The following is a 26,929-nucleotide window of genomic DNA, read 5'->3' as shown; positions in this document are numbered from 1 at the left end:
ATGCCATAGGCCACATTGATAATCAAATAAAACAAAGTGAATTAAGTAACTATGTGTGTACAAGCATTGTAGAGCTCTCCACCCTAAATCCTCTAAAACTAATAGGGCACTATCTTCCCCTATGCACATGGGGGTAAAACTTATGACTTTTTTTTTCTCTCATGTCCTTTCCAATAAAAAAGAAGCCTTTCTTCTTTCTTAGAGGTAAAACAAACATGTGAAATATATGGTGGGGCCCACATAATAAATGCAAAAAAGCTTCTTTCCTATCAAAACTCTACTCATGGAAAATATTTTCCATTCCGGCATCCCTTTTTTGAGAAAGTGGCTTTCGGTGGGTGGGGTAGTAACAAACACCCTTTTTATACAGAAATAATACCTTTTGGTAAACAAGAGATAATGAAACGAAGATGCTGAAGCAGACCCATAAAGAAGTCTGCCAATTGGTCAGAATTGAATCATCAAAAGCCCATTATTGCCATTGTAAAAACCATTCTTGTGATGGCAATTCCCTGTCAAGAGGTAAGCCCACAAAAAATTACTTAAAAATTAGGGTTTTTACATTCTACTCTACTAAAAAAAATATTTCTTCTTCAAAATTTTACTTAAATAACGAAAGATATCAAGCTCACGTGTCTTTTGCTGGTTTTCAAGTGCACTCTTCCAAGTCATGATGTTGTCATTACTCTTTTACTAGAAGAATTAACTTGTTTTTGCAGGACTTTCTCTTGTCGATCAATGATCTGAACCAGGCTTTCTTCCGTTGTCATGCCGTCTGCATAATCAATTACATGTGAAGGCAAAGTATTTTTGCAACATTGATACATGAAATACGTTATAAATCTAAGCAAACTGCGGCAACAACCAGAATAATAAGTACAACAACGTGTCTCAGTAACAGAAAATTTTGTGTGATGACTACAATTCTATAAACCAAGATATGTGCAAGTTGCCGTCTTCTACATAGTATATAAATATTAAGGCAAAATAACAGCTGCAAAACTTAAGGGTAATTTATATTAGAATGTGCAAGCAGCCATCTTTTACAGAGTATCTAATACCAAGCCAAAATAACAGTTGCAAGACTGAACTGTAATTTACATATAGACGCCTAACCTATGCTGTGTTTGCGTTTTAACTGCCTCAGTTTTTCAAATATTAAGAGAAATGTCTACCCTTTTAAGAAATTGCTCAATGATCACCCGTGTTAACCTTACCCTCTGAAATTACTTATTTTCCCTTAACTAAACTACAAAAATTAAGAGAGCGAAAAGTTGACATTTAATAATTCAAAGCAAAGAAAAAGTTAAAAGCATCGATTTAAATAATCAATTAGGGTTAGGTGATACCATAAGTACCACAGGTCTTCTTAGCAATTCTCTGAAAAAGGTGCCTTTCTTAAATATTTAAAAACTAAGGTGTCTAAACGTAAATTCACCTTACAGTAGGTACCTATATGTCAACTGCAAAAAATTGAAAGTTGTCGTTTCTCACAGTTGGTGTAACCCTAAACAAGTGATGACAAACAATCTGGAAAATGGGAAGAACCAAATAAGCAATCCAGTTTCACAAACCAAACTTAAATGCATTTTATTATAAATATATATTTTTTTTCAAGCTCGAGTTAGGCAGACCCCTACCAGTTATACAACCCTATATCATTGGGATTCAAACTTGCATCGTCCTAACACAAGGTGACGTGCACTAACTGCTCCTGCCAGACAAGAAGGAGCGGGTGTTGTGTGTTCTCTCTGAAACACAAATTTGTGTGTTCCGGTGTGTACAAAAGAATATCTTGGGACCTGCGATAATTCATATGTCAATGTTGCCTATGACAACTTTATAATAAAATAACATATAAAAAAAGTAGATATGCTTTTGACGAAAATATCCTTCTCTAAGATAGATATGCGTTGAACAAAAATATCCTCTCGCTCCTCGTTAATAGATTTGCATGTTCCACCTTTGTTTTTACCTTGTGTTACAACACATGGTCACCTTCTCGTTCCTGCCTGATGAGTTGTGGAGCCTGATTTATAGTTTTTTTCTTACAGAAGAGGGAATCTGAGGGTTCCCTCGATGCGGGTTCTGCTGCGTGATTAACAGTCCAGGGGGCCCTGCCCCTGACGAGGGGTCTCTGGGGGCAGCGCCCCCCAGAACAAATTTTTTTTGGATCCGACTTGTTTAGGTTTAGGGTTGTCACCCTTGCCTTATATAAATTCTTTCTTTTTTCCCTCTTGTAACTGTTGAAAAGAGCAATAAGATTTCTCTCTTAGCGGTCATGGTTTTTTTTACTCTTTTTAGTTTGAGGGGAGGTTTTTTTCACGTAAATCTATGTGTCCCTCTTCTTTGTGGTTTGATTGTTTTTGTTTCTTCGTTTTCTTGCTTGAACATTTCTTAATACTGCCTTGAGTAGAAATCAGATTAGAGAGTAGCGATTTACAATAAAAATTAGATCAGAGAGTAACGATTTACATTAGAAATCAGATAAACGAGTAGCGATTTACAGTAGAAATCAAACCAGAGAATAACGATTTATAGTATAAATCAGATAAGAGAGTAGCGATTTACAATACAAATCAAATCAGAGAGTAATGATTTACAGTAGAAATAAAATAAGAGAGTAACAATTTATAGTAGAAATTTGATTTGTACTGTAAAACGCTACTCTCTAATTTGATTTTTACTGTAAATCGCTATTCTCTGATCTGATTTCTACTGTAAATCGCTACTCTCTGATCTGATTTCTACTATAAATCGCTACTCTCTGATCTGATTTCTACTGTAAATCGCTATTCTCTTATTTGATTTCTAATGTAAATCGCTACTCTCTGATCTGATTTCTAATGTAAATCGCTACTCTCTGATCTAATTTCTACTGTAAATTGCTACTCACTGATCTGATTTCTACTGTAAATCGCTACTCTCTCATTTGATTTCTACTATAAATCGATACTCTCTGATCTGATTTCTACTGTAAATCGCTACTCTCTTATCTGATTTCTACTGTAAATCACTACTCTACTCAGTTCGACACTGCCACCATTATCTCTGTTGTAAATCGCTCTTATTTGTCTACTTAGTTCGACGCTTGCATACTGATATCATGATAAACAATAGACATAATGTTGATTCCTCTAATAGTTCAATTATTTCTCACGAACAGACAACGACAAAGGGTGCTCCATCAATAGTAAATGACGGTGACGATAAAAGGTGCTCTGGTGACAACAGACGACGGTAAATGGTGCTTTGGCGACAACAGACGACGACAAAGGGTGCTCCGACGGTAGGATACGATGGCAAATGGTGTGTCGTCAAAGGGAGCTCCTATTACAACAGATGGTGCATCGTCAAAGGGCGATCCATAATGTTTAGGGTGACATATTGAGAGAAGCTCCTGTTAAAGCAAATGAGTTTACTCCTTAGGGCAAAAACGATGATGATTTTAACCCTTTCTGCCGGGAGGACATTTTTGTCCTTTACTCAAAACATTGTTTTATGACGCTAATGGTGAAAAAGGGTACTTAAATCTTTGCAAACATACCAGACTCCGATGTTAAGTGATGCTGACACACACGGGGAAACGAGCCCCACGTGCTTACATACATGGTGCTCATTCAGACCCGAGAACACGCACCTACGTGTTTCGGGGGGCAACATATAACCTGCTACGAACAAGCAGAGCCTCGATTGTAATTATACATTTTTGGGTAGGCCAAGGGAAAAACCTCCTCATCACCGACTTTATATTTGTAGGCCTCCAGTTGGTAAAGTCCTTGAGGTCTCCATTTTCCACTGTGAACTACACAAAACTTAGACCTTGAAGTAAGGGATGCCCTCCATGTATTTTGAACTCACAATGACCCTTCATCATGGTGACGTTCACGAGTCACCTCTACCAGATGTGCAGATCCCTTGTGAGCTAACTTTGATCCATTAGGGCTTGCTTGATGGCTTGTTCGGGGTGTGATTTGGGATGGCACAGCCACAAATCACGCCCTCGCTAACAAGCGTTGGACGCTGCAGAACAGACAGAATGGGTTGGGTCAGGGCAAGGAAAGAATCGTGCGTTAGACCGAGTACAGTAGTTGTTACAGAACAGACAGAACGTGTGTTCTGTCTGTTTTGTTCGTTCATTTAGTCCAATCTTGGACAGGCCATCAAACAAGCCCTTATATTACACAACTTTTTAGAAGAAATCCTTATCAACAAGTTAATATTGTGTAGAACAGTTAATAGCAAATCAAAAGCCTGGCCAACTGTCAGATGAGTTATTAACTCATCACCGGCAAGCATGAAGATTTTGGTAACGATGCTTGTTTCCTCTGTATCACAGGATGTCACCAAAACAAGCTATTGTGCTGATGAGGTTATATTCAATCACAGTCGCCCCTTCTTTTCCAATGTTAAGAGGTAAATTACTTGGTCTGTTCAACTTATTGTGTATCTTAATATAAAATTACCTTGTCCTGTTCATCGTATTGTGCATCTTAATATAAAAATTCTCTGTCCTTTTGTTTCTGAGTTACTACAGATTTGTTGGTGTACCTTCTGAATTCTGCTAAATATTCTTAGAATCAATTCCCGATGGGCAACAATAAACAAACAAATATCATAGACTAGACTGGAGGACCACCCTGGTGAAATGTCAAAATAGAATAGATTTTCATAACTGCATCCTCCATAACTCTCATATTACATGAGGTAAGTATACATATACGTAACACAATTGCCTTGCATAAAACAGTAATTAAACAAACATCCAATACTATTGCTGCCTCTTTGAACTTCAAGGGCAAACAATGCTGCCATTAAAAGAAAAAAATCATATGCACATATGAAAAACTCATATCATGGCCTAGGCGGGAGCTAAAGAAGCATCCTCAGCATTCATGGCCCTAGTCCTACAATCCTTGAAATTATGTGCCCTCCTATCCTTGTCTAGAATTGACCACCCTCAAAGGTCTGCCCAAATTGCCAATTGGCTGGCACCATATTGTAGCTAGTCACAGTTCTGCCATCACTGGTGGTCACTTGGAAAGAGAGGGATTGGCCATTTAGGTATGCATTGCTTTGCCAGTTCTGACCCCAGTTCCTGGACAAGGGCTGCCACCCTGTTCTGGACCCCTTGATGGACACTGTATGGACATCCCCTGCACCCCCAACATTGGTGATGAGGACCAAGTTGAAGTAAGAGTGGCCATTGATTGTGAACCTTATTCCACCTTTCTTCACACATGAGACCCTGTCAGCAACAACCAATCAAAAGCATATCAGCCACTTGTTTCTCTTTCACCAAATATGGGTTCTCAGCAGGAAATGCTGATTAAGAGGACTAGGTTGTAATACTTATGACACTCACTAGTAGTAACTAGAACCAATTCTTACCTTCTGAATGAAACTGGGACAATCCCGGCCCTGTACTGAGCAATTTGAAGGAAAGCGGGCTCAGCCAAGTCAAAGTGTTGCAGTGGAGGGTTGCACCACCCACCATTGTTATTAGGCAAGGCGAAGTTCGGCGGGCAAAAGTTGGTCGCCGTCACCATGATCGAGCCGGGGAGGCACCACCTGGGGTCACCATTGCACTTCATTTCATAACAGGACCCACAGCTCAATCCATCATTGAACAAAGCAGTGCTCAGTGCAGCAGTGAGTGTGCCATAGCCCTGGCTGTACAAGTTGCCATACCCACAAGCTCCCCCTGTATCAACATGAATCATCACACATTAGAAACCAAAACAGTCCTACAACTCATTAATATTCACATTCTTCAACATATAAAGGATCAATGCTAGCCGATATTCGGTGTAAAACTTACCCATAGTCCCAGATGCATCACCACCACCATAGAAAGTGGCATGGCCACCCTGCCATCCATAGTCACCATAGGATCCAGTGGGACAAAAGGCAGCCAAGAGAAACAAGAGGAAGAAGGAAGTTGGTGTAGTTGCAGGGAAGTAATTAAGGAAAGCCATTGGAACTCTTTTTGAGAAATCCAGAGAAAGAGATGATCTCTAGATAAGAAAGGAGAAGTTGGATGAGTTTGCTTGTGTTAGGCAAGGTATTTATAATGCAAAAGAGGGAGGTAGTTGAAGAGAAGATGACTTGGCCAAGTCTCAGAAACTTGATGCAGTTAACATACAAATGAACTGCACATGGAAATGTTGGGTACTGACAACCTTCAGCAAACCTCATGGGACCCACTGCACATTCATGGTTTCTTAGCTTAAAAAAATACTATTGGTCCACAATGGCCCATGCCCGCATATGTAAATCTTGACAAACATCATGAAAGATACTCCAAAGGGACCATCTTCCAAAATGTTACTGTGGTGTCCATTCAAAACAGAGAGAGAGAGAGAGAGAGAGAGAGAGAGAGAGAGAGAGAGAGAGAGAGCATTGTTAACTGTGCATGCATTTTTCTCTTCTATTTTGAGAAACTGCATGTCGTGTTTTAAGGCCAAAACAAAACCCAGAACCGATCGTTATCCAACAGTTCATTAGTCTAATCTAGAAAGGGCTGCTATTGCTAATGACATGATAGGGGAAAGACCAATTTAATACTAATGATCAACCTACATTTTGGTCAATATGAAAATGAAACACAAAAACTCATTATAGTCAAAATTTGGAATTTCAGTAATTGTAATCTCTAATCTCTGAAAGGTAAAGGTTGTTGGCAGATGTCATTGGCCTTTCTTTATTTCTTTAATGACCAACCCTCCAATAAATTGTGCCGCTAATTATGGTTCATCAATGGTATGATTGTTTTGTTTCTGTAAAGTTGAGACCAAACATTAAAAAATTTTGTGATAACTTTTTTTTTGGTTTAGGTTAATGTATAAACCCCTATCACATTGGTAAGCCATCAGTTGGTAAAACCCTTGAGTTCCTCCTGCCCACCGAGGAGTGCACCCAGCTTGGAGTTTGTGGCAAGGGACACCAACTGTTGGTTTTAGAACCCTCGCCATTCCGTGTCAAGTGACAAACCATGGTCGCACCTAATCAGGAAAATGAAACCCACATAGGGATGATGATGCAACTTAATTAATCTCAATTAAAATCTAATTATATATTTGTTCAAAAATTAGATCTGCAGAATGAGGATATGGGTGTCAATGAGAGAGAGAGAGATGGGAAGGGGTTGGTAGGGATGCATACGAGCCGGGTTCGAACTGAGCTTGGACTGGCGGGCTCGAGAAGAAAATCTAGCTGTTGAACAACCTTTGCCTAGGATCCACTCGAGCTGAATACCTTTAATTTAAAAAGGTTTTAATAATTTCTGAAATTCATGTTAAAAGCCTTCTTGAAAGAAAGAAAGAGGGTGAAATTTGAACCCACACCACTTAAAGAAAACCAACAACTTACCCATTAAGGTAAGATTTTTTATGACTATTATGAACAAAGTAATACATATATAAAATCTAATTTCTTTATATAACTACATGAGCCGAGCTTAATTGGGCTTACCGAGGTTATCCGAGCTAAACTGTTTGTTCAAAGTTGGCTCGTTTATGTGTAGTGATCCTGAACCCTTGTCCAAGCTCAGCTCATTTTTTTTAACGGGTTCAAGCCAAGCTTAAACAAGTCGAGCCCAACCTTGTTCGGCTGGTTGTGCATCCCCAGGGGCTGGTGTGGGTTGGGAAGGCAGACAGACTATTTAAGGCTTGCCTCCCAAGAGTCACATGACCCTTGTGGATGTGGAGGTGGAGGGTGTGACGTGTCATAAGGTGGTTGGCCATGGGGGCAGGCACGGTTCACATGGAGGGCCAAATTAGGTTTAGGGAACTTGAATGTCGTTCATCGTCAAGATGGACGACACCCAAAACACATAAAAAATGAATGGTCCCCACCTAAAAGGGTCCCACAACTCTAAATTGAATGGCATCAACGGCCTAAATTTGAACGGCTAAGATTAATCCAAAATTTGAAAAATCTCTTGGTAGGTTTTGGGTATCGTCCATCTTGTTCATATGGAAGAGGTGGGCCTGCTAACGTGGAATTCTACCCTGCAGTAAATGAATGAACAATCTGACGTGGCATGCTGAGGTGGGTGGAAGTTCATCCTTATTCCTTTCCTTGTTCCACGTCGACGTCATGAACGGCCAACCGCTCGGAGGAGAATAGGTCCCCACCCAACCACTCGGGTGGGGCCAAACTTTTGGATCCGGATCTTTCTCGGGTCTATCAACAAAATTCCTGATCCGCAAAAAAATGAGACCCAATGATACTGGGTCGACAAAAAACCGGTTGAACGTATAGTTTTTCAAGTGAAAAACCAAAAACGGGTTGTGTCAGACCTGATTGTGACCCAAAGCTGACCATTTAATTTGATCTGATTCTAACCTGGATCCGGATAAATCCAAATATGTTTGTTCCAGACCCAACCCAGATTCAAATATATACGATCCAGAACCAATAATTCGGTTCAGATCTAGTTCAAAACTCCGACCTGTTTAAACCCATGACAGATTTTGTGAAAAGGTAGGCCAGTCTAGAAGATTTCGTTTCTGGGTACTTATGGAGTTGAACGGATCCCATCATGTGCCATTCAAAGTTAAAAATAAAAAATAAAAAATGGACCTTGTTGGTATGTGGTACAAAGAGATTTTCATTAATAAAAAGTTGATTCTCCTTTAAAAAAATATTTTCCCTTTAAAAAAAATAAAAACCTGATTCGAATATCAATAAAAATAAAAGATGAAATGTCTCTACGTCTAGCAGAAACAATACATATGAATAGTTTTTTTGGCATTTATTTCTTAAAGTTGGAATCTTTTGATTTTTTTTTAACCAAACGGTTGAGGAAGTATAAATATCAAAATCTTTATTTATTTATTATTCTTTTATATGGTTGGTGAGTGGCAACTTTAATAAATAGGGTGATGCCCTACCATGTGCATTACATAAACATGGTTATCCCCCTTGCATTGCGGTCCATAATTCATGCAACCTCTCTGAATCAATGTTTGGATGCATCTGCTCTTCCCACATCTTATCCATCACTTATGCATGTGCAGATGCCAGGATAACTACCATGATTATTTCAAACCCAAATCTGACAAGATATGGCATGATTTTGACATTGGAGAATGACATGAGATGATGCTTACTCCCAATACTAATCATCAACCAACTTTAGAATTTGCATCAAATTATGATTTGGTTCTTTGGTTTTTTACCAAAGAGATGAATTTTAGCTCAATTCTTACAAAATATAGCATGCTTTTGACATTTGGAGAATGACATGAGATGACACCTAGGGGTGTCAACGGGTCGGATTTATGCATACCCGACCCGTAGCAAACCCTATAGGGTTCGGGTATGGTGATAAATAAGAAGACCCGATTAAGACCTGGGTCCGGATCTCAAGGTTCGATTAATACATGGATTCGGGTATAGTTTGTGAAATTTTATGACAGACCCAGGCCCGACCCGAGTTTCGATTAAGACCCATAATTTTTCATTGTAAAATTGATAAGAAAAACATTATTTTACTGGGTATGGCTCCGGTCTAATTCATGTAGTTCTTATCAGGTCCGAGTATGGTTTCTCTTATGGTGGGTCTGATTAAACTCGGGTCAGGACTCAATACCATACCCAAAAATCGAGGCCAAGTATGGTTTCACCTGGGTCTGAACCAAACCGGACCTGTTGACACCCCTACTTACACCTACTCATCAACCAACTGTAGATTTTGCATCAACTTATGATTTGGTAGTTTGTTTTTTGTTTTTCATCCAAGAGATGGATTTTAGCAGCAGCCACAAATATCGCGGACACTTGGAAAATGCCCAGATAAGGTTGATATTATACAGAAAAGGGCACAATATTTTCAAAATATCTTTAATTTTGAAAAAATATCACATTTTTATCATGATATCAAGGTGATGAAAGCACATTTCCATTTTTTTTTGTCATTCATGTTTTTATTTAGGTATTTTATACATTCATATGTAGTGGCATTTTCACTATAGTTTTTTAGAAGAACTAGATTTTATAAAAATATTAGGAGATTTTTTCTGGTTGATACTTTCCTGACAAGGAGATTTGTGATTTGTGGCTATGAGTTTGAGTTGCTCTACTTAGTTTCTAGGCCCTCATATAAGAAAAACTTGTTTCTTGGTTGGATCATGAATTTTTAACCCTCTTGATTTTCTCTTTTAGAGGCTCACATATTGCTTCTTGGCCCATGATGGTATTGCGGTTGAAGAATCTTAACCTTATTGTTTTATGCTGATATATGGTAATTTAACTTTAAGGGTGCAAAGGGTAAAGCCCGGGGAGTTTTACGCAGCCAGGACAGCGATAATAAGTACGGCAGGCAGCGCCAACATGACTAGATCTCTGATCTTGAGGGCGGTTTCGGGCGGTTTCTTCGTATAAATATAAAGAAAGGGCAAAAGGTCTCATGAAAATTACAGAGAGATATGTATCTGATAGATCTTCAACTGCATGTGATCCTTGGCACCACTTGGTCATCAACCGCTAGAGAGCAACCAAACTGCACCTATCCAAACACAACATGTGCAGTTTGCAGGGGCTGCTGTTGGCCATGTGTGCCACTGACACAAGTGGACACCATGGTGGCCCACCTAGAGGAGAAAGATCATGTGGGCTTCAAACAGATCCCTCCATGTGGAACAGTGATTGACTCACAATACCATGGAGGCAGCCAGAGGTCTCCTAATTGGTACAATGGGTGGGTTCAAGGAAAGCCATCAATGTCTGTAGGGGGGTCCTAATGCTGGACCATGATGTGCCCTTTGATAGGATAAAAGTAATAGTTAGTTAGTGGAAGGAAGCAGGGTGGTCTAGTGGCATTGATTAGCTTCATTTGAACCACTGCTTTTTGAACTCATATATATATATATATATATATATATATATATATATATAGGTAAATATTGATTATTATTAAAGGTACGAAACTAATGAGCTAAAAATCATAGGTGCAAGTTCTATGGATTCAATCTAACCACATAGATGTGTTCAACATGGTTTGTTTGCTGAGGATCATGTTTTTCTGACGTAAAAATGCGATCTTTTGAGTTATAAAATGTTGGCACATTGTGGGTCGTTGATTTTTGAATCCCCCTTCAACAACTTAATTACTTGTCATAATCACATGATTTAAAACAAGTTTCTTACTAAACAAACCATGATTTAAAACATGTTTTTTACTAAACAAACCATGTAGATCACATATGTGGAATTTGATCTAAAAAAAATAGAAAATTTTGAAGAAAAAAATGATTTTTACTCATTGGTTTCTTACCTCCATTAATAGCCAATATTTACCCATATATATAATGTGATACGAAAATGCAGAATTGTACTTTGGTAGACAACCTAGAAATTTATTATAAAACCTAATAACAAGGACCTCATATTCTTAAAATGTCCAAAATCAATGCTGACATCTCCATCCTTCAAACAAAGTTGAATACAAAAATTTATTCTTTGTGTACCCCATTGTCTCTTTGTATCACTAACAAAGACATAAAAAGGTACACCATGCCAACTTGCATCTTGACCCACAGTTTTCATCCCTCAATGCTGAAAGCAACACCACTCCTCCATGGCCTCTAAAGTATAAACCAATGCTGTCAGAATCGGTATAGGCACTGAATCGATTTTCAGAACGATTCAAGGAATCAGTCTATTCCGATTTCGACCTGAATCACACAAGTTTTAATCAGCAGATGACATGTGTCACAAAAATATTAAAATATTTAATATTTTTAATAAAACATTAAAAATAAGCTGAATCAGTTTGGTTTCGTATCGATTTCTGACCGATTTGCAATGAAACTGACAACATTGCTCTACACTCTACCATGGTGTGTGCCCTCTAAAGTTACAACCACAAAACAAGTCTGTATACAGCATTTAAATTGTTGCAGGCTATGGAAATAGAAGAGAAAACATGTTTTAAGAAAATTTAAATACAAATGTGTATTTAGGCATGGCAGTGGACCAGGGGAACGGGGCCCTGCCCCACCTCGCTCCGTTTGAGGACATGAAACGGGGATGGAGGCAGGGATGAAGATTAAAATGAAAACCCGTGCGGGGATGGACTTATGCTTTTCTCCGTCCCATTCCCCGTCCCCCATCCTTCTATAGGGATGGCAGTGGACCAAGGGGAAACAGGGCTCAACCCCGCCTCACCCCGTTTGGATCAGGGATGGGGGACATGAAACGGGGATGGAGGCAGGGATACAGCTTAAAATCAAAGCAAGGATGGAGATCAGGATTTTGACAGGGCGGGGTTGGAGACCTTGTTCCGCACCCCCGCCCCAGTCCACTGCCATCCCTATGTGTATTGGTCTTACTTGCGAGGTATGGAAATATAAGAGAAAACATGTTTTAACAGCAAAATAATTATAAATAAAAATGTATATTGACCTTACTTGGAGGGTATGGAAATAGAAGAGAATACATGTTTTTACAACACAAAAATTTAAATAAAAATGTTTATTGGCCTTACTGGATCTAAGTTCGGAGTCCCACATGGCTTTTTGATTTTTTGAAGAGAAACCACCATTATGGTTGCCATATCCAAGATATAGGCCAAGAGGTGTCATGTTGACTGCAGCCCTGTTTAGGTCCTCGGTATTGTAAAGGTATGAGCACAAACACTAACCCACAAAACACAAACAAGAATTAATGTGGTTCGGCAAGCTTTGCCTACGTCCATGATGAAAGTCTCTCTCTCTCGGCATGTTCAAGAGAGAGTACTATTTACATCTTATAATTGGTTACAATTTTAGAAGGGAAGGAATCCTTCCTCTACAAGGTAGATCAAATACACACCAATGGGGCTCCGTTTATCTGGCTAGTGCTTGTCACCTTGTTTTGGGATGTTGCAGGTTCAACACCCAATGGTATAGTTGTATAACTGGTAGGGGTCAGCTTGCCTTTAAAGAAAAAAGGTAGCTCATATACCTAAACATAAGGTAAGTTACAACAAGTTTTTCAAAAACTTCTTGATCGGGTAAAGTTGGATAGCATGAGATGAGTTTTCATTCTTCAACTAATTTATCTCAACTTCCTTAATTTGCCTCATAGGCTTATCTCACCTGTTGGCTTTTTGTAAAGACCTTGATGCTTCTGCATCTCGACACTTATTAGATGGGTCTGGATTTGGATCCATACAACCATCCTTAACAAGTATAAGTCTCCTTAGGGTACCCTTTCCCGGCCGATCGGAAAGGTCTCCCCATAAGGAGTCCCAAATGGTTAATTTGTGACTCATAAGTAATTGGATGACCAACTTCACGGCCAAGAATTGAAATGGCATGCGAGGGCAATGCAATTACTTTTTTTTTAGTTTTACACTACAGTCTCTAATGAAGATAAAGGAAGTCGGCAACCATTGTTCGTTAAGTTTCCTAAATTTCTCTATCTCCCTATTGGGATAAGATTGAGTTTCCTATTTCCTCTCCTAAATATCCTCTTTCGGTTAATTAGCTTTGCTATAAAAACCAGGATGTACCTCATATGATAATTATTAGAAGAAAAATAAAGAGTTATGGTGGTTGCCTATCGTGGACGTAGGTCTTAAAGACCAAACCACGTAAATCGATGTGTCTGCAAATCATGATAGTTACAAATCGCAGTGCCAGTAAATCGTGATGCCTATAACTCGTAGTGCCTACAAACCACAGTGTTAGTAAATTGTGATGTATGTAACTCGTAGTGCCTATAAATCGATGTGCCGGTATATTTCGGCACTTGCATATCGTTGTGTACCTATAAATCGTCATGGTATCAAAGCGGGAGTTGTGATCCTATCGTCCGCTTCATGCTAATCACCATAGTGCGTTGCCTGCTTCGTCATGTCCAACACATCAGAAAAGATTGTCATTCAGGAGCAGGTATCTTCTTCTCTCAAGATCACCTCTATCTTACTCAATGGTTCCAACTATATTTCTTGGGCCAAATTGGTGACTCTATTCTTGAGCGGTAAATCCAAGTTAGGTTTCATCAATGAAAAAACTCCCAAACCAGATAAAGATGAAACACAAATCGATGAATGACAATCAACCAATGACTTGGTTATGTCTTGGCTTCTTAATTCTATGGAGCCTAAAATCGCTGAGAGTTTTTTGTTCCTCCATACCACTGAGGAAATTTGGACTACGACTAAGGAGTTGTACAGTGAGAAAAATAACATAGCTCGCATGTATCAACTCACCCAGACCCTACACGAACACAAGAAAAACAATTCATCCGTGAGTGAGTATCTTGGAAAACTCAGGAGTATATGGGCTGAATTGGACTCTATGGTCGTCTCTTCTTCAAATGTTTCCACTATTCAAAAACTTAAAGAACAAGATTTTTTTTTTAGCTTTTAGCCGAGCTTGGATCAGACTATGAAACTATTTGAAGTCAAATTCTTTTAGGACAAGAATTGTCATCTCTTAGTAATGTTTACTTTATCATCTTAAGGGAAGAAAGTCGTAGAAAAGTAATGATGAATAATACAAAGCCATTCACCGAAGAATCAGGTGAAAGAGTTGGCTATAACATGTACTCCACACCTCAAAATACGAAGAATGAAGATCAATCGAATAAACACAAAAGAAAATGTTTTGTTTGCTCTCATTGCAAAAAGGAAGGGCATCATAGAGATAAGTGCTGGTTTCTTTATAGTAAACCTAACTATAGGGATGAAAGGAAAGATACTACTAGAACTAAAATGACCTATCTTGCTAAGGATGATAATATGTTCTTTCTGGACTCTTTAAGAGATTTTCTGAACAACATTGAGGGAAGCAAGAAGAACGTCCCTACTGTTGTTGCATCAACTATCACGTCTGCCAAGACAGGTATGTGTTCTTTCTCCTTGAAACAAAAACCTAATATTTAGGTTATAGACTCAGAAGCTTCAGATCATATGGTTCATTCTGCAATAAATATCCAAAATATGCAGCCAGTATATGAGAAAGGTTCGATAACCATAGCCAATGGATCCTTCATCCAAGTCGGGAGAAGAAGAGAAACATATTTGTTTGACAAAAAGATTTCAGTCCTTCACATGCTGGAGATTTTTTCAAATTTATTATCTATCTCTAAACTGACACAGGAACTAAATTGCAATGTTGTATTCTCTCTATACAATGTTATTTTTCAGGATCGTCTGGCGCACAGAAAGATTGGTGAGGAGCATCTTGAGCAGGGCCTCTATGTGATAAATAAAGAAGACTCGGCTATGATTTCCAGTCGAAGCGTGAATAATAGTAAAAGATGGCATCTCAGGTTGGGACATCCTTCCAACATGTCTCTTTCAGCCTTGGTTCCTGATGTTGTTTTTGACACTCATATGTGTGATGTTTGTCGATATGCAAAGATGACTCGACCTCCATTCCCAATATCTGACAATGTTGCTAGTAAATTATTTGATCTTGTTCATTCATATGTTTGGGGTCCTGCACCCACGACATCACATACTGGTTTTAAGTATTATTTAACATTCATTGATGATCACTCAAAAATGATATGGATATACTTGCTCAAATCCAAGGATGAAGTTTTTGAAAGATTTTAAAATTTTTATAATATGGTTTACACACAGTTTGATATCCGAATTAAGGTTTTGAGAACTAACAATGGAACAAAATTCAAAAACAAGAGTTTTGAGGAATTTGAAGACCAAAATGGCTTGGATCATAAGTTTACCTGCATTGATACTGCACAACAGAATGGAGTCATCGAGCGAAAAAATAAGCATCTTCTCGAGGTAACTAGATCCTTACTTTTCCTAACTCATATGCCAAAAATATTTTGGAGTGACGCTATCATGACAACATGCTATAGTATAAATCGCCTCCCGTCGGTAAAACTTCAAGGAAGATCCCCATGAGAACTGCTGAAAGGAAAAAAACTAAGTGTTGAACATTTATGAGTTTTTGGTTGCATCGTGTATATGTTAATCCCTAAATGTGACCGAGACAAACTCAGTCACCGAGCTCGAAAAATGTTTATTCTTGGGATACTCCATGACGAAAAAGGGATATAGGTGTTATAATCTAGAAGAAAAATGCTTGTACATCTCGCGTGATGTCAACTTTGATGAAGATACATCTTTCTTCAAATATGTCCCTAAAGAAGAATATCATGAGGGGGAGGTGGTTCTCCCCAGTATTGATGCCTATAATGATTTGTTGATAACCAAAGTTATTAGATCCATTAGTGAGCCCCAAAGAATGGATGATCTGCCTTCAAATAATACAGGTCAGACTTCCAATGAACAGATAGTGGTCCACTATCCAGATGTAAGAAGATCTCAACGAGTCTCTAGACCTCCTGATCACTTGAAAGATTTTATTACCTTTACGACCACTAAACATCTTATTGAAAAAAAATTAGCTATGGGCATTTGCCAAAGGCTTTCGTGGCATTTCTCAGCTCTATTGATGCCAGTCATGAACTGACATCATACGAAGAAGCCAAAAATGAGCCAGTTTGGGTTAAGGCGATGAAAGAGGAACTTGATGCTTTGCATAAAAATAAAATATGAGAAATTATTTCCCTTCTGGAGAAGAAAAAGATTATAAGGTATCGATGGATTTTCAAAAATAAATTTAAAAGTGATAGATCTATCAAAAGACACAAGGCAAGACTTGTTGCAAAGGGATACACTCAGACCCAAGGGATCGATTACAAAGAAACGTTTGCTCAGGATGTGAAAATGAATAGTGTACGTATTATTTTATCCATTGTTTGCAATTTAAACTGGTCATTCTATCAACTTGATGTGAAAAATGTCTTCTTGAACGACGACCTTCAAGAAGAAGTCTATATGAGCTTGTTGTCAGGTCATCCTCAAGAAAAAAATCCTTCTCTCGCCTGCAAGCTTCACAAATCTATATACGGATTGAAGCAATCTCCAAGAGCTTGGCATCTTAAATTGAGCAATGCCATTGAAAAATATGGGTTTGTTAAAAATTCTGCGGACAACTCTATATTTTTCAAAAGGGAAAATGACTCGATGGTTATCATGTTGATATATGTTGATGATATCATCATCACCGAGAATAATGTTCAAAAAATTACCGTTGCCAAAGAACTTCTTCAAAAACTGTTTGAAATTAAAGATTTGAGTAGGCTGAAATATTTTTTGGAAATTGAGGTGGCTCATTCAAAAAATGGGATATTTTTGTCTTAAAAAAAATACACTCTAGATTTACTTAAGAAAACCAGAAAACTTGGAAGTAAACCTGTTAATACTTCTATAGAAATCAGATGTAATTCAATGAAAGATCAAGATGAACTAGTTGCAAACATCACTCAGTATCAGCGAATTGTTGGAAAGTTTATATATCTGACCGTTACTCGTTCGAACATCACATATGTCGTTAGTCAGGTGAGTCAACATATGCAAGCTTCTTGCCAAAGTCATATGAAGGTTGTTGATCAAATCCTCAAGTATTTGAAAAAGGTGATTGGACAAGGATTATGGTATAAAAAGAATGACAACATAAACATAAAAGGCTTCTTAGATGCTGATTGGGCGGGTAGCTTGGATCGTAGATCTACTACAGGCTATTGCGTATATGTCAGAGATAATTTAGTATCATGGAAGAGCAAGAAACAAAGTGTGGTTTCTAGATCCAGTGCTGAGGCAGAATACAGGGCCATGGCCACCACTACTAGTGAACTCATTTGAGTCAAGAATCTTCTATCTGAGCTCGGGTTCAATACACGCTCACCTATACCAATGTATTGTGATAACCAAGAGGCTATTCATATTACAGCTAATCCTGTCTTTCATGAAAGAACTAAGCATATCAAAATTGACTGTCACTTTGTTAAGGAAAAAGTTCAATGTAGAGAGATTTGTACACCTTACATAAAGAGTATTGATCAAGCTACAGATGGGCTAACAAAATGAGTCACACAAGCTCAACTCAAGGACATGTTAAACAAGTGGGGATGTCATGATATTTACACCCCACTTGAGGGGGAGTGATGAAGATAAGGGAAGTCGGCAACCATTGTTTGTTAAGTTTCCTAAATCTCTCTATCTCCCTATTGGGATAAGATTGAGTTCCCTCTTTCCTCTCCTAAATATCCTCTTTTGGTTAATTAGCTTTGCTATAAAAATTAGGATGTACCTCATATGATAATTATTGAAAAAAAAATAAAGAGTTGTGGTGGTTGCCTATCGTAGACGTAGGTCTTAAAGACCAAACCACATAAATCGATGTGTCTGCAAATTGTGATAGCTATAAATCGCAGTGCCAGTAAATTGTGATGCCTGTAACTCGTAGTGCCTACAAACTGCAGTGCCAGTAAATCGTGATGCTTGTAACTTGTAGTGCCTATAAATCGATGTGCCGATATATTTTGGCACTTGCATATCGCTGTGTACCTATAAATCGTCAGTCTCTATCCATGTTAGAGTAAAACTTCAAGGGCTTGGCGACCCCAGAGAGTCGCCAAGCTTCGAATTACACAATGGAGTGATGCCCATGGGAGGGCAATGCAATTACTTATCTCACCTGTTAGTAGGGAGACAAATGGGTCAGTCATAGTTTGGACCTAGTCATTAACGAATCAAGCATACTTGGATTTAGCCTAATCAGATTTCGACTTTGAGTCAGATGAGAAAAAGGTAATATCAAATCTGAATCCCATTGGTTAATTGAATATATTTTCTATGCAATCGGGTTGGATAGCCTATCATATTCGGATTCATATTCACATAGTCTGAATCCGATTATTAATCTTATTCTACTTGCTTTACCAAATCCATGTAGCACTTTTTCTAGATTGCCCATTTTTAGGGATCAAATTCTAGATCTGGAGGTTGCTCTATACCAAGTAATCAATAGACAAAAAAGCCCTAAGATGTTTAAGGTGTGTATGATCAAGCTGGTAAGCCACTAAGATTGCCCCCTTCTAAAAATCGAATCCAAGATGTGGAGGTTGCTCTTATACCAAACATTAGGTGTTTAACCAATAAACCAAAAAGCCATAGGGTGATTAAGGTGTGTAAAATGAAGCCCTTAAACCACCAAGATTCTAACAATAGTGTACAATTTACCATATCTTATAACAATATTAGTCAATTTTATTAACTTTGATGCACTTGTTTGTCGTAGAGACCCCTAGCTTGGCCAAATTTAAGTTATGCTTGATGACATTCTTCTTGAATTAAAATATAAGATATTAAAGAATATAAAAAGTATAAAAATCTAAAGAAAAAAATATAAAATTATATTAAAGTTAAATGTGTTTCTATCATGTTAAAATATAAAATTATTGATGAATATTAAAATACAAATATATAAAGAAAACATGAGATTGCACAACAGATGAAGTATCCACTAGAAGTAGGGGTGTCAATGGGTCGGGTTTACCCGGACCCGATCCGAACCAAACCCTATAGGGTCCGGGTATAGTGATAAATAAGAAGACCAGATTAAGAGCCGAGTTCGGACCTGAAGGTTTGAATAATACACAGAATCGGGTGTAGTTGGTGAAATTTTGTACCAGACCCAGACTCGACCTGAGTTCCGATTAAGACCCACTACTTTTCAATGTAAAATGATAAAAAATATGTTTTACCAGGTATGGTCCGCGTTTGGTTCATGTAGTTCTTATCGGGTCCGGCTATGGTTTTTCTTATAGTGGACCCGATTAGATCTAGGTCTGGACCCAATACCATACTCAAAAATTTGATCCAAATCTGGTTCCACATGAGACCGAACCAAACCCGACCCGTTGACACCCCTAAGTAGGTAGGCCTTCAAAGAAAGACCTATACACGAATCAAGATTGACACAAGGTAGTTAAAACATGCAAGAACAAACCTTTTTATTTTAAAACAAACTGCTTTCTCTTGGAGTTATTACACGTGTTAAAAAAAATCTTACCATCTCTAGAACTTTGTTTGAAGGACCGTATGCTAAATTCAGTTTTTTTTCATATATGCTTTAGATTTTAGGGGTATTGAATTATAATCCACATATTTATACCTTATTGAGTGAATGCATGCTAAATTTGAGTATACTTAGATTTTAGGAGTTTTATAATTAATTGAATATATATGGCCTTAGTTTTGTTGCATGCATGTGACCTTAGTTGGTGTGGTTTCTACCTCAGAATTAAAGCTGATCAATTGATAGATGAAATGAATAATATGAACATAAAGGATGACAACCTTTTTCCTTTTTTTTTGTCCATAGGCAAGGTGGGTTAGGCATACCAATACAAATTACAAGCGCCAACCCCCCACCCCCCCCCCCCCACACACACACCTTTAAGTCCTCATGGTTTGTCTGAGGCATTTCTCTTTCATTCTTGTGATTGCTTTGGTTTCACATTGATGAATCTGCAAATTTACTTCCTTATTTATATAAAACCTAAAAGGTCTTTTAGCACGGTCATAAGGCTTTAAGAACGAGCTTTATAAAATTTGTTTCTAAACATATTGCTAGCAAGCGAAAGTGACTCAATTTGATGGTAAGCTTCCATTGTTATCTTTCATGTATGATTTTCTCATGTGTTCTTCAAGTAACTATCAAGGTTTGTTGAAAAATTCTCTTGAGTATTGATGGTAAGTGAAAACTTCTATATATGAAATTATGTTAAAAAAATAATTCTTTCAACGTCTGAAATAGTTGTTACAATTTAGATGATATCACTGTGAGGAGTATGTTGCTATGAGGGATCACATATGTTTGTAGTGCATCTGAAAGTGCTTGTTAAAATACCTAATTCTGAAAAAAAATTGTGATATTTGAAGGATCTTCATGTTTTTATGCCTTTATTTGGCAAATTACCAAATGGTTCTCCAATGAAGATAGAGAAAGTTTATGCTTTGGATGCATTTTATGATTGCTCTGAGGATGTTCTTAAAGATGTAGGTCTGAAAGCATAATTATTTGTTTCTTCTCTTGTATATATTTTGTTGCTACAGTTAGAATCTATTTGATGAATATGCTAAATTATTGGGTTGATGATATATGTACATATTAAAACAAACAAGAGATATGTTGGGTCTCAAATTGGAGTGTTAAAGTATGTAATCATTCAGCAATATAATCTGCATTTTATTGTTGCCACTTGTCTTATATCTTTTTGTTTCTCTTTACTTCAATTCTGTGCGTATACAAATTTTTAATGGTTGGTTAGATGCATAATGAACTTAAAGGTCCTGTTGCTTGCAACATGGAGCTGAAAATGAGAAGTTAATAAATGCTACCTACCACACGAAGCATAAAGGAAGTATAAAGAGATATGAATGAGGATGTATCGAAGATATCGATTTTGTAACTGAGTAGATGATGTTATTTTTCTTGCCTTTGGGGAAGCAATGTAATTACTTTTTTATTTTTGTATATATGCACAAGCAAGCACTGTATATTTGCTTTTGTAGATACATGTACATATATGGCACAAGTGTACGATTTTTTCCATCAAGATATATTTCAGGTTGAATAAAACTTTAAGCTTACTTAAATATATAGCTTTCATCCGTTGTATTTGATTTATCAATTTACAGTACATATCCAGGTATTTTCAAGACTGCAATTTATAAACTTTTTAGTGACACTATTTTATACTGGCGCTAAAATAACACTGTAAAAAAGTTTTTTTGACGGCCAGTAAAGATTTTTATTGGCGCTCAGGCAGTTTTTACTCAGTAAAAATCATATTTACTGGCGCACTGCATCTGTGCCAGTAAAAATTTTCACCGATCTTTACTGACGCACGGGGTTTTTACTGACGCTAAAAGTGCGCCAGTAAAAGTGTTATTTCTTGTAGCTGTCCGTGAAACTGAAAAGCCCTTTAAGAAAACATATTCACTTATTGTTTTTAATAGCTTTGTGACTCCGGCAAAACCATCAATACTAGCAAATTGTGCTGGACTGAATGTAAATAGTATACAAGACTTCACATTATATGCAGTATTGCTTAATACTGAGTTGCAACCCGTTTTCCAGGCATCCATCTTGGCATTTCTCGAGATGGGTGCAGTGTCCATCTCGAGAAATCTTGAGATGGATGGTCAAGATCATAAAGGCAAAGACATTATTACATACTGTAAGTAATGACAGTGAGTGCCAGCCATGATCTAAAAACAAGCTGAGTGTATTGCTGTTGCTGCCACAAGTGCATAGTTAGGACACAGGTGGCATTGTGCTAACCAATATAAGAATGCACAACAGTTTGGAGAATTCCCATCGACCTTAATTTTCTTGTGGCAGCACACCACAGTATTGCTTGACTTGAAGCATTAGGCAGTCTAAAAATATTTCCAATGGTCTGTTGAGAAGAACATTGCACAAGAATTACTGAAAGCAAGGCATAAAATACTAAACTCAAATATCACTCTTTGCTACCAACGGGGCTCCGCTTGTGTGGCAGGAGCAGTTAGTGCACGTCACCTTGTGTTGGGATGTTGCAAGTTCGAATACTAATGGTATATGGTTGCATAGCTGATAGGGGTCTGCCTAACCCCAGCTTTCTCTGTAAAAAAAAAAATAGCACACTTTGCTTATGTAAATAAAAAGGAAAGAAAAAATAACTGAAAAAGAATTTTGGTAATATGCGATTAGAAATGGTAAAACTATACGTATTCTGAACTCCTGCAATAAAAGATTATGATTGTCAATACACCAATTTTCTGCAACTTTATTTGTAAAAAGAAAAGAAGTCTATGTAACTGGAAAAAAAGAAAAAAACTATAAAAATAATACATAATTGATGATCAGGAAGCAATTAATTATTTTTTTGTGCAAAGGATTGAATGTAACCTGGTTATTCAATATTTTGAAGGTCTCAATATGGACAAAAGACATAACAAGAACAAATTCTTAAAAGCTAGGGTTCAAATAAAGCTGCTTACAGACATCTAAGGCAGAGAACTAGCTAAACAATTAGGCTCTTTATTTCTGTGGAATAGCTCATCAGTAGATTTCATGCACACAAGCCGACCTTAACAGAGCAATGAAATGAAATTCCAAAGTAAATAAAGGTGAACATGAGATATATAATTTTGCATTAGGTATAAGCAGTAGAAAGAAGATAATGAAAAAAAAGGTAGCTGTGACAAGAATGACCTTAATTTTAGGCCTTCATAATCATGAAACTGCAAAGATATGAAGGTCATAATCAAGAGTGTTCTGACATTGACTATGATCTTTGAAAAATACAGGGATTTAATATTGCAAACAAAAACTTAAAAAAAAACTCCTAAATAGATCCAGTTTTGTGCTCTTTAAGAATTTATTGATGCATTGATATTGGATTGAAATCTCATGAATTCCTAAGTAATGAACTTATGAAGTTTTTGGATTCTAAGAATTTCATTGGTCTTAGATTTATTAAAAAATTGTCAAAATTTAGTTATACCAGTGTTGTTAAAAATGCGCCTCAAGGCCCAAAAAGTGTGCCTCGTCTGAAGGTGAGGGCCTTTGTGCCTTGAGGCGCTAAAAAAAATGCAAATGCCCTTAGGCGTATGCCTCATACGTTTTGAGTGTAAAACCTGTGATTTTCTTGATAATTAAAATGAATATATGATGGTATTGATGTGATTATAACTATATTTGTGCATTTTTTATTGTCTTGATTTTCTTGAAAATCTTGAATTGGTGATATTCTTGATTTTCTCAAATTTTTGGATTTTCTTGAATTTCTTGTGTAAAACTCAAGATTTTTTCTTGATAATTAAAGTGAATAAATGATGAATTATTGGTGTATTTATGACTATAATTGTGAATTCTTGATTTTTCTTGATTTTTTTTTTATTTCAATTGATTATGAATTTTATGCCATTGCGGTTGAAGGAAAAGTTTTATAAGACGACTATTAGACCTGCTTTACTATATGGTACGGAATGTTGGGCTGCCAAGAGACATCATATTCAAGAAATGAGTGTAGCTGAGATGCGGATGCTTAGATGGATGTGTGGAAATACAATAAAAGATAATATTCAGAACGAGGAGATACGTAAGAAGGTAGGTGTTGCACCCATTGAAAATAAGATGCGAGAGAATCGTTTACGGTGGTTTGGACATATTCGGCGAAGGCCTAATGATGCTTCAGTTAGAAGGTTGGAGAAACGGGAAAATATATTAGTTAAAAGAGGTCGGGGTAGGCCTAGGAAGACTTGGATGGAGATGATAGGAAAGGATATGAATGCTTTGAACCTCACCGAGGACATGGCATTGGATAGAAATGATTGGAGGAAAAGGATTCATGTGGAAGACCCAAAATGAATTTCTTTTTTGGTTCATATCGTTGACCCCAATTGTTTTGGGATGAAGGCGTAGTTGTTGTTGTTGTTGTAATTGATTATGAATTTTCATCTTAAGTTATGAAAAATATTTCAAGAATAATTGAAAAAGCTAAAATATATGAACTAAATAAGAAAGTAAATTATTTGTATATTTTTAGATTATGAATTTTGAATTTGGATCTAGTCTCATTGGATTTGACCCATAGTGTAGGATACTCCGAACAACATCATTATTATTTCAATAGAATTTTTAGCCGATCAGTGACTTACCTATTAAATCGAATTCAACCTTGATATTCCTCATTTCAATGGCATCAAAATTGACTATCTACATGCCTAAATTGGTGTTGATTTGAGCATTTTATCTTTGATCGAAGTTCATGTTTAATTATAAGTAAAAAATTAACATTTTTCAATATCGACTAAATTTTTTTGTCAATCCGTATACTTATGATTAAATCTAAGACCACCACAATGATCTACATTTTGAGGGCTATCAAATTGATTATTTAAATGTCTAATTCTAATGAGTCTCCTATAGGCCTCCCGAAAGGTTACCATGTCACTAGAGCCCAAGACAAGGTAAAAAGTTCATACTTTTTTTTATAGCTTAAGTAATTTCAAAATTTAATTAATTAGGTTTTATAATTTATTTATTTTATTTTATTTTATTAATAAAATAAATTAATAAATATTAACTTCTTATATTAGATATGAAACTCTTGTCTAAGCCCATCTATAAATAGAGGCCCTTATAAGAAGGATTAACAATGTTAGTTCTCTCTCTTTCTTTCTCTCTTCTATTTTTCTTTGGTTTTTGAGTTTTCTCTCTCCTCCAAAATATGTAGGAGCCTTAGACAACCCTTGTGCAGCCATTAAATCTGTACTTAGTCATTGGGTAGTAGTGTAATAAGAGTCAGATTGCCCATTTTTTTGTTCTAACCATGAAAATCGATCTTAGACAGGTAAGATTTACATAACCGATGTTTTTAAACCCTTGAAGCATGTATGATTGAAGTATTTTGATTTTCAGCAACTTTTAATATGTTCTTGATATGTTCTTCATATTTTCTTGGTTGAAGAAATCATTTCTTGAATCGAAAAAACATAAATAATGAGTTTTTCCTATAAACGATTTTGAGAAACATGCAAAATTAGAGTTTTGTTGTTATTTCGTATTAGATCTAATCATAATATGATTCTTTATGGTGTTATTTATGTATTAACTTGTATTAAGTTAGATCAAATAAAAAATAATCAGATTCTAAAGGTTTTATAATCTTAAAAAAGGTTTTTACAAAATTATTTTCTGAGAAACTTAAAGCTATGATGTCTGATAAATTTTTCTCAACCAGTTTCAGAAACAATTCGATAAATTTATGAATACTGATCCAAAAAATCTAAATAAAATTACTATGATCATTTACACATCATGATCTTGAATTTAGAATCTTGTTTTGCTCGTTTTGGATCTGTATTGATGCATATATGTCTATTTTCATAGCGCCCTAATTTTTGGCTCTGTTTACAGGATGATTTTGACCCATCATTGATAAACATTATAAACGCCTATGAAAAACGACTCGAAATATTTTATAAAAAAATTGGGTAAATCTTAGCAGTGTTGTGAGAGGCGTACGCCTCAGTACCTGAAGCGTACGCCTCAGTACCTGAAGCGTACGCCTAAGAGGCGAGGCGCACGCTCAAGGTAATGAGGCGTGCTGTGATGCGCAAATTGCCCCTCATCAACCTCCAGAATCCCCTCCTTCATCCCCAAGTCTTCCTCCTCCGCCCAATTCGTTGGCTGTGCTAACCCCAAGTGCCGGTGGATCCACCGCCACATGCCGGCCAACTGCTCCTCCGCCGCTCCCTGCCTCCCCTCCCACCGCTTCACTTCCATACCAGTTGTGAGAAGCGTACGCCTCAGTACCTGAGGCGTACGCCTCAGAGGCGAAGCACAGACTCAACGCCTCGCTTCGCCTCATCGCATTTAACAACCTTGAATCTTAGTACCTAATATCAAACTGTGTAAAAAGGGTTTTGTCAAAAACATTCTAAAAAAAATTAAGAAATACCTTAAACTGATTAAAATTCTATAGATTATAGATTCTGGACTGAAACTTTGTCAGAACAGGGGTTCGTAAAGAAAATTTAATTATTTGTATATTTATTTATTTTGTGAACGATTTATTGGGTTGTATTTTTTACAGGTACAGGTAACCACAATAAAAATATCATGATTTTATCAGTGTTCTGTTATTCTCGGCAAATTTTATAAAATTGGGTTACCAGAGATCTGAATTTGTTTCAACACTTATACAATTGTTTTTAATTAGTAACATGATAGAAACTTGTGATTTTGCTATATTTATGACATGTATTGCATATTATTAGTTATTTTATGTCATATTTCATCAAGATTAATGAGCTAACTATGTAAGAATATCTGATTGGTATGTTTATGTGAATCATATGTGTAATACATGATTCCTTTCATATTATTTTGTAAATATATTATTTTGATTGATTCCGAAGGCATATTCTATTGAGATATGAATTGCTTATAGTTTGAATAGCATGAACTGAGTTTAAGTAATGTATAATATATATGCAATATGTGTCATCATACTTTGGTTTGCGCATACTATATTGTTTTGTATGTTTGTATGA

General features: G+C 36.8%; 1 protein-coding gene across 1 annotated transcript; it reads right to left on the bottom strand.

Moving 5' to 3' along the window:
* Nucleotides 1–4,649: 4,649 nt before the first annotated feature.
* LOC149844185 (expansin-A4-like) lies at nt 4,650–6,043 on the bottom strand. Its single transcript, XM_090000385.1, has 3 exons — nt 5,822–6,043; nt 5,392–5,704; nt 4,650–5,248 (listed from the first exon to the last, which is right to left on the bottom strand). The coding sequence occupies exons 1-3, from the start codon at nt 5,976–5,978 to the stop codon at nt 4,945–4,947; spliced, it is 774 nt and encodes a 257-aa protein (XP_089856511.1). The 5' UTR covers nt 5,979–6,043; the 3' UTR covers nt 4,650–4,944.
* Nucleotides 6,044–26,929: the final 20,886 nt, after the last annotated feature.

This window comes from Nuphar pumila, chromosome 3 (assembly GCF_984573655.1).
Source record: "Nuphar pumila chromosome 3, dmNupPumi1.hap1.1, whole genome shotgun sequence".
Taxonomy (NCBI): Eukaryota; Viridiplantae; Streptophyta; class Magnoliopsida; order Nymphaeales; family Nymphaeaceae; genus Nuphar; species Nuphar pumila.
The sequence above is the reverse complement of the archived record's forward strand: the minus strand, read 5'-3'. Positions and strand labels throughout refer to the sequence as shown.